Source organism: Hyla sarda, chromosome 3, assembly GCF_029499605.1.
Source record: "Hyla sarda isolate aHylSar1 chromosome 3, aHylSar1.hap1, whole genome shotgun sequence".
NCBI lineage: Eukaryota > Metazoa > Chordata > Amphibia > Anura > Hylidae > Hyla > Hyla sarda.
Window position 1 is genome coordinate 432,651,946 of NC_079191.1, and position 17,012 is coordinate 432,668,957.

Genomic DNA, 17,012 nt, shown 5'->3' on the forward strand with positions numbered 1-17,012 from the left:
TTCACTTTGCTGCTATTCCTGTGAAACACCTAAAGGGTTAATACACTTACTGAATGTCATTTTGAATACTTTGGGGGGTGTAGTTTTTATAATGGGGTCTTTAATGGGGTATTTCTAATATGAAGACCCTTCAAATCCACTTCAAAACTGAACTGGTCCCTGAAAAATAGTGAGTTTGAAAATTTTGTGAAAAATTTCAAAATTGCTGCAGAACTTTGAAGCCCTCTGGTGTCATCCAAAAGTAAAAACTCATAAATTTTATGATGCAAACATAAAGTAGACATATTGTATATGTGAACCCCAAAATTTTTTTTCTGAATATCCATTTTCCTTACAAGCAGAGAGCTTCAAAGTTAGAAAAATGCAAAAATTTCATTTTTTTCATCAAATTTGGGGATTTTTCACCAAGAAAGGATGCAAGTTACCACAAAATTTTGCCACTAAGTTAAAGTAGAATATGTCACGAAAAAACAACTCGGAATCAGAATGATAACTAAAAGCATTCCAGAGTTATTAATGTTTAAAGTGACAGTGGTCAGATTTGCAAAAAACGCTCTGGTCCTTAAGGTGTAAAATGTCCTGGTCCTTAAGGGGTTAAGATGCAGAACACACACGAGCATAGGCGCTCTAGTGCAAAGATCATTGCAGCTTTGATGTAGGTTAAGGAAATATTCTATATGTGATCACTCAGAGCGCGTACAGTACTGTAAGTGACTATCACTTTATGGCATTTTTTATTTTATTGCTTATGATATCTATATTTATTTACCTATACATATTAGTGATATAAAATTATTATCAATATTATACTTTTACTGTAATTCTATTACAATTTTTGTTTTTTACTATTTTGTTGTATTGCTAATGATATCTATATTTCGGTAAATAAATACAGATATCATAGGAAATACAACAAAATAGTTTAAAAAAAATTGTAATAGAATTACAGTAAAAGTATAATATTGATAATAATTTTATAATATTACAGTAATTACAGTAAAAAAATGTAATATTGATAATAATTTAATATCACTAATATATAGGTAAATAAATATAGATATCAACAAAATAGTAAAAAAATAGTAATAGAATTAGAGTAAAAAAATATAATATTGATAATAATTTAATATCACTAATATATAGGTAAATAAATATAGATATCAACAAAATAGTAAAAAAAAATAGTAATAGAATTACAATTTTTTTATCATTTCATACAATTTTTTTTATATCTATGATAATTTTATATCTATCTATCTATCTATCTATCTATATATATATATATATATATATATATATATATGTGTATGTATTGGCAGTTGTAATCCTTAAGAGACACATAATTATTTACTTGAGTTATTATATCTTAGCATATATTTTGCTATATTATAATATTCTTTTTTATATGTGCCTATATATTTTATAAATATAAAATATATATAAATTAATTGAATATTATATTTACTACTATACTACTATTACTTTTTTCTTACCATTTTATACTTATCACTTTTTTTTGCTTGTGTTATTAGTGTGATAAATTAGTATTGGTTTTTATTTTATTTTTATTATCATTTTATGAATTTTTTACAATTGAATTTTTATTATTTCATGCTTAGCTACTGTTACGCCGAGCGCTCCGGGTCCCCGCTCCTCCCCGGAGCGCTCGCTTCTCTCTCGCTACCGCAGCGCTCCGGGCAGCTCCACTGACCCGGTGCGCTGCGATACCGTCTCCAGCCGGGATGCGATTCGCGATGCGGGTAGCGCCCGCTCGCGATGCGCATCCCGGCTCCCGTACCTGACTCGCTCTCCGTCTGTCCTGTCCCGGCGCGCGCGGCCCCGCTCCCTAGGGCGCGCGCGCGCCGGGTCTCTGCGATTTAAAGGGCCACTGCGCCGCTGATTGGCGCAGTGGTTCCAATTAGTGTGTTCACCTGTGCACTCCCTATTTATACCTCACTTCCCCTTCACTCCCTCGCCGGATCTTGTTGCCATCGTGCCAGTGAAAGCGTTTCCTTGTATGTTCCTAGCCTGTGTTCCAGACCTCCTGCCGTTGCCCCCGACTACGATCCTTGCTGCCTGCCCCGACCTTCTGCTACGTCCGACCTTGCTTCTGTCTACTCCCTTGTACCGCGCCTATCTTCAGCAGTCAGAGAGGTTGAGCCGTTGCTAGTGGATACGACCTGGTCACTACCGCCGCAGCAAGACCATCCCGCTTTGCGGCGGGCTCTGGTGAAAACCAGTAGTGACTTAGAACCGATCCACTAGCACGGTCCACGCCAATCCCTCTCTGGCACAGAGGATCCACTACCTGCCAGCCGGCATCGTGACAGCTACCTTTTTTATATTCATTTCTATATTACTTTTTTTTTTATATTTTCTTCAGTATATGTGTGTGTGTGTGTATATATATATATATATATATATATATATATATATATATGTACACTGCTCAAAAAAATAAAGTGAACACTTAAACAACACAATATAACTCCAAGTCAATGACCCTTCTGTGAAATCCCACTGTCCACTCAGGAAGAACACTGCTTGACAATCAATTTCACATGGAACAGACAACAGGTGGAAATTATAGGCAATTAGCAAGACACCTGCAATAAAGGAGTGGCTCTGCAGGTGGTGACCACAGACCATTTCTCAGTTCCTATGCTTCCTGGCTGATGTTTTGGTCACTTTTGAATGCTGGTGGTGCTTTCACTCTAGTGGTAGCATGAGACAGAGTCTACAACCCACACAAGGGGCTCAGGTAGTGCAGCTCATCCAGGATGGCACATCAATGTGAGCTGTGGCAAGAAGGTTTGCTGTGTCTGTCAGCGTAGTGTCCAGAGCATGGAGGCGCTACAAGGAGACAGGCCAGTACATCAGGAGACATAGAGGAGGCCATAGGAGGGCAACAACCCAGCAGCAAGACCGCTACCTCCGCCTTTGTGCAAGGGGGAGCAGGAGGAGCACTGCCAGAGCCCTGCAAAATGACCTCCAGCAGGCCACAAATGTGAATGTGTCCACTCAAACGGTCAGAAACAGACTCCATGAGGGTGGTATGAGGGCCCGACGTCCACAGGTGGGGGTTGTGCTTACAGCCTAACACCGAGCAGGACGTTTAACATTTGCCAGAGATCACCAAGATTGGAAAATTCCCCACTGGCGCCCTGTGCTCTTCACAGATGAAAACAGGTTCACACTGAGCACATGACAGACTTGAGAGATGCTGTGGAGAACGTTCTGCTGCCTGCAACATCCTCCAGCATTACCGGTTTGGCGGTGGGTCAGTAATGGTGTGGGGTGGCATTTGGGGGCCGCACAGCCCTCCATGTGCTTGCCAGAGGTAGCCTGACTGCCATTAGGTACCGAGATGAGATCCTCAGACCCCTTGTGAGACCATATGCTGGTGCGGTTGGCCCTGGGTTCCTCCTAATACAAGACAGTGCTAGACCTCATGTGGCTGGAGGGTGTCAGCAGTTCCTACAAGAGGAAGGCATTGATGCTATGGATTGGCCGCCCGTTCCCCTGAATCCGATTGAGCACATCTGGAACGTCTCGCTCCATCCACCACAGACTGTCCAGGAGTTGGCGGATGCTTTAGTCCAGGTCTGGGAGGACATCCCTCAGGAGACCATCCTCCACCTCATCAGGAGCATGCCCAGGCGTTGTAGGGAGGTCATACGGGCACGTGGAGGCCACACACACTACTGAGCCTCATTGGGACTTGTTTTAAGGACATTACATAAAGTTGGATCAGCCTGTAATGTGGTTTTCCACTGTGATTTTGAGTGTGACTCCATATCCCGACCTCCATGGGTTGATACATTTGATTTCCATTGATAATTTTTGTGTGATTTTGTTGTCAGCGCATTCAACTATGTAAAGACGAAAGTATTTTATACGATTAGTTCATTCAGATCTAGAATGTGTTATCTTAGCGTTCCCTTTATTTTTTTGAACAGTATGTATATCTATATATATATCTATATATATAAAACTCAACGTGTATGTGTGTATGTATGTATATATGTATATATGTGTGTGTATGTATATATGTATATATGTGTGTATGTATATATGTATATATGTATGTATATATGTGTGTATGTATGTATGTATGTATGTATATATGTGTGTATGTATATATGTATGTATGTATATATGTGTGTATGTATATATGTATGTATGTATATATGTGTGTATGTATATATGTATGTATGTATGTATATATGTATGTATATATGTATATATGTATGTATGTATATATGTATGTATGTATGTATATATGTATGTATGTATGTATATATGTATGTATATATGTATGTATGTATGTATATATGTATGTATATATGTATATATGTATGTATGTATGTATATATGTATGTATATATGTATATATGTATGTATATATGTATATATGTGTGTATGTATGTGTGCATGTTCCACAAAAACTTTCAAACGGCTAAAGATATTAACATGAAACTTGGCCACATGTTACTTATATGTCACCAAAAAACATAGGATAGGTAATTTAACCCTTACTCACCCCTATTTGCCAGGGTCGGGGTTTATGTTTAAAGTCCCATACAAGTCTATGGGAAATATATGTTACTGCATAACTTCCAAACGGCTGGAGATATTTCGATAATACTTGGTCACATGTTACTTATATGTCCACTTAAAATATAGGATAGTTAATTTAACCCTTAACTACCCCCATTTGTGAGGGTCAGGTTTTTTGTTTAAAGTCCCATGCAAATCAATGGGAAATGTATGTTCCCACATAACTTCTGTACGGCTGGAGATATTTCAATACCTGGCACACATATTACAGGTCAGGATATGAGGACGGGATAGGAGGTTGGGATAGGTGGTCGAGATATAAGGTCGCGATAGGAGGTTAGGATGGTTGGGTAGGAGGACGGGATAGGAGGACGGGATAGGAGGACGGGATAGGAGGTCTGGATAGGAGGTTTGGATAGGAGGACAGGATAGGAGGTCAAGATAGGAGGTCGAGATATGAGGACGGGAAAGGAGGACGGCAAAGGAGGTCGGGATAGGAGGACGGGATAGGAGGTTGAGATAGGAGGTCAAGAAAGGAGGATTGGATAGGAGGTCGGGATAGGAGGTCAGGATAGGAGCTCGAGATTGGAGGACGGGATAGGAGGTCGGGATAGGAGCTCGAGATAGGAGGACGGGATAGGAGGATGGGATAGGAGGACGAGATAGGAGGACGAGATAGGAGGTCGGGATAGGAGGACAGGATAGGAGGAGGGGATAGGAGGACGGGATAGGAGGACGGGATAGGAGGTCGGGATAGGAGGTTGGGATAGGAGGACGGTATAGGAGGATGGTATAGGAGGTCGGGACAGGAGGTCGAGATATGAGGACGAGATAGGAGGTCGGGATGTGGGGTCGGGATATGACAACAATATATGAGGACGGGATATGAAGTCAAAAGCTTCCTCCTTTGTTTATTTTCCTCCCCAACAAGGATTAGGAAGGAAAAACCGGGAAACGCCGGATACTCAGCTAGTCTGTTTTAAAGAGTGTCTTCACATCTGTATCCACACCAAAATATAAAATCTGACACATGGGAATAGACCCTAAGGAATTGCAAGGAATTCTGCACAGATCCTGCCTTGCAGCACAATAACATTAATTCTAATGGGATTTTGTTGTCCAAGCATGCTGGGAGATGTAGTTTTGCAACATCTGGAGGACCACAGTTTGGAGACCACTGGTCTACATGAAAAGATCTGTTATGTATGGATGCCAAACACAAATACTTACCTAGTCATATTAAGTTCAATGTATAAATCTAAATGTTCATAGCTCCCCCTGGTGGTGGCTGCAGGCAGACAGAATTTTAGCATTTACAGTAGCTCTATGCAGGGGATTTAGAACTTTAAGAAATTTCATAAACACAAAAAGCAGAGATTCACTTTAAAGGGGTTTATCCAGGACTGGGGGAAAAAACCATAGCTTACTTTCTTGCACAAACAGCACCACCCTTGTCCTCAGGTTGTGTGTGGTATAGCAGCTCATTTCTTTTGAAGTGAACGGAGCTGAGTTGTAATACCCCACACAACCTGAGGACAGGCGTGGCGCTGTTTTTGGAAAAAATAGCTCTTTCACTATAATGGATTTGAGCTGTAATACCACACACAACCTGAGGACAGAAGTGGCGCTGTTTTTGAAAAAAAAAACAACAACTGGTTTTCTAATCTTGGCTACTTACCATATAGTGGGATGTTGCACTTATTTTTGCTGATAGTTGTTGCCGAAATCTTCTGCACTCCTTAATTGCAGGTAACAGTATGGCGGTATGTACCAATGCATAACTCGCCAAACACCTGAACAGTAAAGCTGCACTATGATCTAATCAGATATCTGGTATGTCCAATGAAAGTGATGCTGTGAGTACTGTGTGTCCCGCAGGTTGAAGCATGCTACAGAACAGGGCGGCCTGTCAGCACCGGGGGGCGGGTTTATACCTGTACCTGACTGTCAGGAAGAAGCAGCATTCTGAGCAGGTGACTGACAGCAGAGGTGGAGCCGCCGCACGTCACCGGATCCTTATAAGCTGTGACTAAGGGATAGGGAGCAATTCACTGCCAGAGACACCAGGACTTAGCTGAGAGGACGACAACTTCACACTGCAGGTCTGTGACTACTCCTGACGTCCTAGACATGGACGATATTATAGAACGGACATTATTAGCCATATTATATTGTATTTTGTAATGTTATTGATATTATTATTTATTTTTATTATATTATTATTTGGTTTATATTATATTAAAGCATATATTTTATTAATATTATTATAATAATTATTTAATTTATATTATATTTAACACATTTAATGTATGTTCTCCTGATGTCCTAGACATGGATGATATTATAGAATGGACATTATTAGTTTATATTGTATTTTGTAATGTTATTGATATTATTATTATTATTTATTTTTATTATATTATTATTTGGTTTATATTATATGAAAGCAGATATTTTATTAATATTATTATAATAATTATTTAATTTATATTATATTTAACACATTTAATGTATGTTCTCCTGATGTCCTAGACATGGACGATATTATAGAACGGACATTATTAGTTTATATTGTATTTTGTAATGTTATTGATATTATTATTATTATTTATTTTTATTATATTATTATTTGGTTTATATTATATCAAAGCAGATATTTTATTAATATTATTATAATAATTATTTAATTTATATTATATTTAACACATTTAATGTATGTTCTCCTGATGTCCTAGACATGGACGATATTATAGAACGGACATTATTAGTTTATATTGTATTTTGTAATGTTATTGATATTATTATTATTATTATTAATTTTTATTATATTATTATTTGGTTTATATTATATTAAAGCAGATATTTTATTAATATTATTATAATAATTATTTAATTAATATTATATTTAATACATTTAATGTATGTTCTCCTGATGTCCTAGACATGGACGATATTATAGAACGGAGATTATTAGCCATATTATATTGTATTTTGTAATGTTATTGATATTATTGTAGCGGCAAATAAGCAGGGTACTCGGCACCACTTTATGTTCCGGACTGGTAGATGGCTTGAAAGTGTGTATGTCCCCTTTAACTGCTATGAGAGCTGTATATGTGGTGCTTACATGCTGGGAGTATAGCAAGTCACAATGTATCATAGAAGATAAAAGAATGCGGAGCACTCACCCAAGCTTCTTCTGCAGTGGTAGTTTATTGCAAAACTTACAACATCGGGGTACACGGGTAGGGGAGCTGTGTAGGAGGACGCGGGGGTATCGTCTCGGTGACGGACCGTTGCGCGCTTCTGCGCTTCGTCACACCGGGAATATTGATATTTATTGATAATTATTGATATTATTATTTATTTATTTTTATTACATTATTATTTGGTTTATATTATATGAAAGCATATATTTTATTATTATTTATTTTATATTATATTTAATATATTTAATGTATGTTCTCCTGATGTACTAGACATGGACGATATTATAGAACGGAGATTATTAGCCATATTATATTGTCTTTTGTGATGTTATTGTATCCTGTATCCTCTGCTACATAGATATATTATCATTATTATTTATTTATTTATTTATTTATTTAATTAATGAATTAATTTATTTTATTACATTATTATTTGGTTTATATTATATTAAAGCATATATTTCATTATTATTAATTTTATATTATATTTAATACATTTAATGTACATGAAGTTATTATATAAATTTAATTTTACATTATTATTATTACTATTTTATATATATATATATATATAATATTTAACTCTGTATTTTTTTTAAGATTATATTTACATTTTTAGTATTACTCTATTGATCTTATTCAAAAAACATAGATATTTATCTATATAGTTTTATTTATATTAAATAATAATGATTATATTTATTACTTTACTACTATTGTGATCATTTTTTAACCATTTTGTTTTGTTAATTGCTATGATTTTTTTTATTAGTATTATAAATTTGTGATATTTTATTTTATTTTTTACTATTTATTCTATTTGATTTATTTGTTTATATTATATATATATATATATATATATATATATATATATATATATATATATATTTAGTATTTCATGCTTAGGCTATGTTCACATCAGCATTGTGGAGCTCTGTTACAACTACTGATAATGTGGCTGGGATGGAGGTTCTGACACCGGACACCAATGGAACCCGACAGGTCCATGTACTCGGAATTGGGCCGGTCAGGTTTCTGTTAGGTGGCGTTATGTTTTTTATGATTTTATTGGAGAAAAAAAATTCAGCGCCACCCCTGTCCTCAGGCTGTGTGTGGTATTGCAACTCAGTTCCATTGAAGTGAATGGAGCGAAGTTGTAATACCGACCCCACTCTAAGAACAGGGGTGGTGCTGTTTTCGAAAGAAATTAGCTGTTTTTCTATCCCCTGGATAACCGCCTTTACATATGACATCATTATGTGTTGATGTTTTATGACCATTGACCGCCAATGTGGTTGATAGTGGTATGATATGGGGCATTATTGTTGCTAGCGTTACAGACTTGCGGGGGGTATTACTGTGTTAAAGGGGTTATACACGATTAGAAAAACAGAGCTGATTTCTTCCAAAAACAGCGCCACCCAAGTCTTCAGGTTGTGTGTGGTATTGCAGCTCAGTTCCAAGTGAATGGAGCCAAGTTGTAATTCCACACACTACCTCAGGACAGGGGTGGCACTGTTTTTGGAAGAAATTAGCTCTGTTTTACTATTCCTGGACAACCCATGGATTAGGTTTATTAACAACAACATGCCCATGCACAGGGAGGGGGGGGGGGGGACTACAACCCCTAGCATGCTGAGAGTTGTAGTTCTTCAATCTCTCGAAAGCTATTGGCTGGAGACGTTAAACAGAGCAGCGTTCCCTAATCTGTGGCTGTCCAGCTGTTGCAAAACTTTAACTCCCATCATGCCCTGACAGCCTTCGGCTGTCAGGGCATGATAGGAGTTAAAGTTTTGCAACAGATGAAGAGCTACAACTGGGGAACACTTTACTTAAAGATGCTCTGATACAAATCCAACACATGATGGGAGTTGTATTTTTGCAACAGCTGGAGTAACGTAGGTTGGGGGACACTTTACTAGAGGATACATTGTCACCAAACCAACACATGATGGGAGTTGTAGTTTTGCCACAGCTGAAGAGCCATAAGTTGAGGAGCACTTTACTTGAAGATACTCTGTTACAAATGCAATGAATGATGGGAGTTGTAGTTTTGAAACAGCTGGAGAGCTGCAGGTTTGGGAACACTTACTAGAGGATAGGCTGGCATAAATACAACACATGATGAGAGTTGTAGTTTTGCAACAGCTGGAGAGCCAAAGGTTGGGAAACACTTTGCTAGAAGATACTCTGGCACAAATCCAAAACATAATGGGAGTTGTAGTTTAGCAGCAGCTGGTGAACCATAGTTTGAGAACACTTTACTAGAGGATACACTGTCACAAATCCAACACCTGATGGGAGTTGTAGTTTAACAACAGCTGAAGAACCACAGGTTGGGAAACACTTTATTAGCGGATACATTAAAACAAATCAAACACATGATGGGAGTTGTAGTTTTACAACAGCTGAAGAGCCATAGGTTGGGGAGCACTTTACTTGAAGATACTCTATTACAAATGCAATGAATGATGGGAGTTGTAGTTTTGAAAGAGCTGGAGAGCTGCAGGTTTGGGAACACTTACTAGAGGATAGGCTGGCATAAATACAACACCTGATGGGAGTTGTAGTTTTACAACAGCTGAAGAGCCACAGGTTGGGGAGCACATTACTTGAAGATACTCTATTAACAATCCAAAGAATGATGGGAGTTGTAGTTTTGAAAGAGCTGGAGAGCTGCAGGTTTGGGAACACTTACTAGAGGATACATCGGCATAAATCCAACACATGATGGGAGTTGTAGTGTAGTAACAGCTGGAGAACAACAGGTTGGAAAACACTTTATTAGAGGATACACTAAACAAATCCAACATCTGATGGGAGTTGTAGTTGAGCAACATCTGGAGAACCATGGGTTTGGTAACACTTTACTACAGGATTCGCTGGCAAAAATCCAACACATGATGAGAGTTGTAGTTTTGGAACAGCTGGAGAACAACCGGCTGGGAAACACTTTACTAGAGGATACTTTGAAAAAATCCAATGAATGATGGGAGTTGTAGATTTCAAACAACTGGAGAGCCGCAGGTTTAGAAACACTGTACTAGAAGATATGCTGGCATAAATCCACCACATGATGGGAGTTGTAGTTTAGCAATGGCTGCGTGATGATACGGAAATATACGGACTATGTACAATAATGTATCAACAAGGTTACTATGTATCATAATATTGAGACAGACATTTACAGCTCTGAAATAACTGTGCAGACCGCTAATCCGTCTATTACTCTGCTCTTTATGGTTTTCTGTCATTGTTGTTTTCACAGACAGATTGGTTATTAGTCATGTGACGGCTCCAACCAAACAGGATCCCAAATTAACCATTAAATAAAAAATCCCTGCTCTACAGCACCACTGCTGGCTGCTATGTGGTACTGCGTGGGCTGACCCAGATATGTGTAATTATCAAAACACAGAGAGAGCATTTCTAGAACGCCAAGTCTCACATTACCGCCGTAACTATGCATTCTGTGAAAAAACTGGTACAGCACCATATCCTGGGACTTGTGGTTCTTTCCTTGTTTTCTTTTTTAAACTATAATACACTTGTTTACCATTCATCCTGGTGCACGTCGCGCAGATGATTGACCGCAATTATCAGAGGCCAAATTATAATTTATAGCCTCACCTTTCCTCTTGGAATCTTTCCACAGGGCAGCGATCCAAGTAGTTCACCCACAGGCTGGCACGATAGTAGTTCCAAAACTACAACTCCCAGCATGCTAAGCAGCAGGTGTCAAAGTCTGGGCAGTGGATGGGAGACCAACGGCAATGCTCAGAGCAGTGTTTCCTAACCAGTGTGCCTCCAGCTGTTGCAAAACTACATCTCCCAGCATGCTAAGCAACAGATATGATGGTCTCAGCAATGGATGGGAGACCTACAGCAATGCTCAGAGCAGTGTTTCCCAACCAGTGTGCCTCCAGCTCTTGCAAAACTACATCTCCCAGCATGCTAAGCAGCAGATATCATGGTCTGGGCAGTGGATGGGAGAGCAACAAGAATGCTCAGAGCAGGGTTTCCTAACCAGAGTGCCTCCAGCTGTTGCAAAACTACATCTCCCAGCATGCTAAGCAGCAGGTATCATGATCTGGGCAGTGGGTGGGAGCCCGTTAGCAATACGCAGAGCAGTGTTTCCCAACCAGTGTGCCTCCAGCTGTTGCAAAACTACATCTCCAAACATGCTAAGTGGCAGGTATCAAGGTCTGGGCAGTGGATGGGAGACCAACAACAATGCTTAGAGCAGGGTTTCCACACCAGTGTGCCTCCAGCTGTTGTAAAACTACAACTCCCAGCATGCTAAGCGGCAGGTATCAAGGTCTGGGCAGTGGATGGGAGACCAACAGCAATGTTCAGAGCAGTGTTTCCCAACCAGTGTGCCTCCAGCTGTTGTAAAACTACATCTGCCAACATGCTAAGCGGCAGGTATCAAGGTCTGGGCAGTGCATGGGAGACCAACAACAATGCTCAGAGCAGTGTTTTCCAAACCAGTGCGCCTCCAACTGTTGTAAAACTACAACTCCCAGCATTCCCGGACAGCCAACGGCTGTCCGGGCATGCTGGGAGTTGTAGCTTTGCAACTACATTGTCACCAGATATTTAGGGACTTTAGATGTGAGGCGCCTTATACCTCTCGCCTCACCTTGTTTCACGTCGATAGGGACATGAAAGTAACCTGACACGTGACGCTCATGTGAGTTTACAGTAAGATTAGAACAATGTTATGACATGGACAATTATGTACAGGAGGAACTTACCGTATTAAGCTTCATGTAATCCAGATTACTAATACATGTCTGTTTTCTGCCAAATATGTATCAGAGCAAGGAAACAAGTGAGGGCGCAGGGCGGACACAGGGAGGCGATACATGACCCCAACAGAGCTGCCAGGGCCGGGACATTCCACAAGGAGAGTGAAAGAAGGAAATGATATTAATAGGATTATAGGAGTGAAGAAAGAATGGATAGAAGTGGGGTATAGAATTCTCATCATATTCCTGCCCAAATGGAGCAGTATTATAATAGTTATATTCTTGTATATAGGAGGCAGTATTATAGTAGTTATATTCTTGTATATAGGAGACAGTATTATAGTAGTTATATTCTTGTATATAGGAGCAGTATTATAGTAGTTATATTCTTGTATATAGGAGGCAGTATTATAGTAGTTATATTCTTGTATATAGGAGACAGTATTATAGTAGTTATATTCTTGTATATAGGAGCAGTATTATAGTAGTTATATTCTTGTATATAGGAGCAATATTATAGTAGTTATATTGTTGTATATAGGAGCAGTATTATAGTAGTTATATTCTTGTATATAGGGACAGTATTATAGTAGTTATATTCTTGTATATAGGAGGCAGTATTATAGTAGTTATATTCTTGTATATAGGAGAAGTATTATAGTAGTTATATTCTTGTATATAGGAGAAGTATTATAGTAGTTATATTCTTGTATATAGGAGCAGTATTATAGTAGTTATATTCTTGTATATAGGAGCAGTATTATAGTAGTTATATTCTTGTATATAGGAGCAGTATTATAGTAGTTATATTCTTGTATATAGGAGAAGTATTATAGTAGTTATATTGTATATAGGAACAGTATTATAGTAGTTATATTCTTGTATATAGGAGAAGTATTATAGTAGTTATATTCTTGTATATAGGAGCAGTATTATAGTAGATATATTCCTGTATATAGGATCAGTATTATAGTAGTTATATTCTTGTATATAGGAAGCAGTATTATAGTAGTTATATTCTTGTATATAGGAGGCAGTATTATAGTAGTTACATTCTTGTATATAGGAGCAGTATTATAGTAGTTATATTCTTGTATATAGGAGGCAGTATTATAGTAGTTATATTCTTGTATATAGGAGGCAGTATTATAGTAGTTATATTCTTGTATATAGGAGCAGTATTATAGTAGTTATATTCTTGTATATAGGAGCAGTATTATAGTAGTTATATTCTTGTATATAGGAGGCAGTATTATAGTAGTTATATTCTTGTATATAGCAGCAGTATTATAGTAGTTATATTCTTGTATATAGGAGCAGTATTATAGTAGTTATATTCTTGTATATAGGAACAGTATTATAGTAGTTATATTCTTGTATATAGGAACAGTATTATAGTAGTTACCGTATATTCTTGTATATAGGTGCAGTATTATAGGACATAGTCTATAGTGTAATTTTTGTCATTCATTGGGAAAACATAGTCGTTGTACAAGCCGTTAGTTACTGTACCTAGTATGACATAAGTATGTGCCCCCTCTGACCTCGGTTGACACCTGATGAGTCATTTATTTTGCTGTCTTACTTTTTGTTGGATTAGTTGGTGACGTCAGGTGAAGTATGGGTAAATATGGGTAAATCTGCCGTGCCACCTCATGTGACCACATAAACACTGGCACGGCCGCCAGGTACACGTGAGTGAACTCTCTGTATTAGGTAGAATAGTGACTAACAGGGCTGGAATCTGCTGCTGTGAGTCCTGACTCATCCCGCATAACAACCGTCCTCGGCATTCCTCTCCGCTCTTCAGTATTAGGATTTCTTACCAACTTCTTATACAGGATCATCCCACCTTGTAAGAGCGAGAATGGAGCCAACCTGAACCTTTAAAGAGAACCTGTCATGATCTTGTTAAATCTTATAATCCTCCCAGGTCACTGCCCCCATCATGATAAACCACCCCCTGCCTTTATTTTTTTATTATTTTTTAGTTTTCTACCTTGATATTACTCTGTATTTTCTGCTCAGTCTCAGTCAGAGTCACAGACTGGGAAGGGGCGTTCCCCAGCAGGTGTGACATCATCTGAAGCCATACAGGGGAGAACTTCCTCCCTCACTCTGCTACACACAGCCCAGAGCAGTTCAGTGTGAGATGAGCTATGATTGGCTAAGGCTGCACACACCCACCTCAGCACTCCAGACTGCATTTCCTGATTTTGGACTTCTGCCAGGTCAGCAGGAGTCCAAATTTCGCACAAGAGATGGGGGGAAAATGTGCTCTGGACAAGTAGGGAGACACCTAGTGGCAGCTTTTTTAAACACAAATAAAAAACAGAAAACATAATTTTTTACATTTATAAACAAAGTACATTAGAAAGATTTTTTATTTACCATAAGGAGTGCAATAGCAAAAATTTGTTTTTATGATAGTGCCCATTTAACTTTGCAGCCATGATGTGATTATCTCTGGGAGAGACAGAAGGAGCTGCTGCACTCGAGATCTGGACACAAAGTAGGAAATCTTGGCACCAACCACATCGAAGCACCAAATCCCACAATGCTTTGCTTTTATAACCCCCTTGGAAGGAGTTAGCCAGGATTAGAAAAACAGAGCTAATTTCTTTCAGCTCCACAGTGCCACACCTGTCCTCAGGAAGTGTGTGGTACTGCAGCTCGTTGCAATACCACACACAACCTGCAGCCAATTCGCAATACCACACACAACCTGAGGACAAGTGTGGCGCTGTTTTTGCAAGAAATTAGCTCTGTTTTTTTTTTTTTATTCCACTTTAAAGTTGAATTTTACTAGTATATGCACGTAATAGATCGTAGTGACTGAGTGTTGTGCGATTTACAAGGTCCTGTAAGCAAATGATGGTGACGGTCAGGGAATTATTTGTGACAGATTTTATAAGAATACAATCATTTTACATCATCTACAAAGTTTACGGGGCTCATGTGATGATGCTTCCATGCATTAAGAAATGTTACGTTCTTAAAGCAACATTCTAAGATATAACATTGCTAGTTGTGTCTCTTACATTAGGACAGTGTTTCCCAACCAGTGTGCCTCCAGCTGTTGCAAAACAACAACTCCTAGCATGCCCGGACAGCCTTTGGCTCTCTGGGCATGCTGGGAGTTGTAGTTTTGCAACAGCTGGAGTCATCTGGTTGGGAAACACTGCTCTGAGCATTGCTGTTGGTCTCCCATCCACTGCCCAGACCATGATACCTGCTGCTTAGCATGTTGGGAGTAGTAGCTTTGCAACAGCTGGAGGCACACTGGTTGGAAAACAGTGCATTAAGAAGTTGTGATGTCCGCCATCTTGGTTGTCGTATTAACATGGATATGTATTTGCAGGAAACTTTAAGAAATTCTACGGATTATCGTCTTGAAGATCCAACTCTCCCAGCCCATTGTTATTGATAGATCCTGATCCCGGTCATTGGAGGTACAAGACCTCGACCGAACCTCTTCAAGATGCCTCGTCTTTCCTTCAGTAGAGGGGGGAAGAAGGCGAAACAAATGCTACGTACTGGAACATTGAGGAAGCCTCGGAAGCTCCAGAGTCAGGATTACCAGACCCTGCTGGAGAAATGTGTGAAGAGCAAGCAGCTGTTCGTGGATGAGGCCTTCCCGGCCAAGATTAGCTCCATCGGCTGCGGGGACCTCTTACGAAAACTCCCCTCCTGTGTGGAATGGAAGAGGCCACAGGTTAGCAACATTGTTTTCTTTACTGTAACAAAGTTTCAGTTAATTGTAATAGTCGCAGTGTCTCGCACAAGTTTACAGGACTCATGTGATGATGTTTTCATGCATTAAGAAATGTTACATACTTTCACCCTGGTTAGGAAACACTGCTCTGAACATTGCTGTTGGTCTCCCATCCACTGCCCAGACCATGACACCTGCTGCTTAGCATGCTGGGAGTTGTAGTTTTGCAACAGCTGGAGGCACCCTGGTTGGGAAACACTGCTCTGAGCATTGCTGTTGGTCTCCCATCCACTGCCTAGACCATGACACCTGCTGCTTAGCATGCTGGGAGTTGTTGTTTTGCAACAGCTGGAGACTCACTGGTTGGGAAACATTGCTTTGCAGGCTAAACAAACTGAAACATAGATTGATACATTGTAACAAACTATCTCTTTGTATTTGTTGTTGGAACTTGCTGACTGGATACATTACTAACAAGAAACTGTAATGTCTAGTGCACACTGAAGGAGTTCAGGCGCCACCATCAGGGTGAATTCTGTCTGGAATGGGTTCAGTGGGATTTCTGTGACTCTGTTCATACAAAGTTGTTTCACTACATGTCAATTCATGGGGTGAAATACGCAAGTAAAATCCCATAAGGTCAATGGGACTTTGTATTTCTGCTTCAAAGTGACCTGTCTGCCTCAAGCAACCTTTTTTGCCTATATCAAGCACATTCACCATCACTAGTCCTACAGCTCTATCTGTTTTATTCCAGCACAGCTGCATCCATGTGTT

At 39.0% G+C, this 17,012-nt stretch overlaps 1 protein-coding gene across 1 annotated transcript in view; it reads left to right on the plus strand.

Moving 5' to 3' along the window:
- The first annotated feature begins 6,304 nt into the window (after window positions 1-6,304).
- LOC130363137 (calpain-14-like) overlaps window positions 6,305-17,012 on the plus strand; it is a 54,403-nt gene continuing 43,695 nt past the window's right edge. The window contains exons 1-2 of the mRNA XM_056568537.1: window positions 6,305-6,662; window positions 15,882-16,235. Of these exons, the coding sequence (XP_056424512.1) occupies window positions 16,002-16,235 (234 nt within the window). The 5' untranslated portion in view covers window positions 6,305-6,662; window positions 15,882-16,001. The remainder of the gene's footprint in view (window positions 6,663-15,881; window positions 16,236-17,012) is intronic.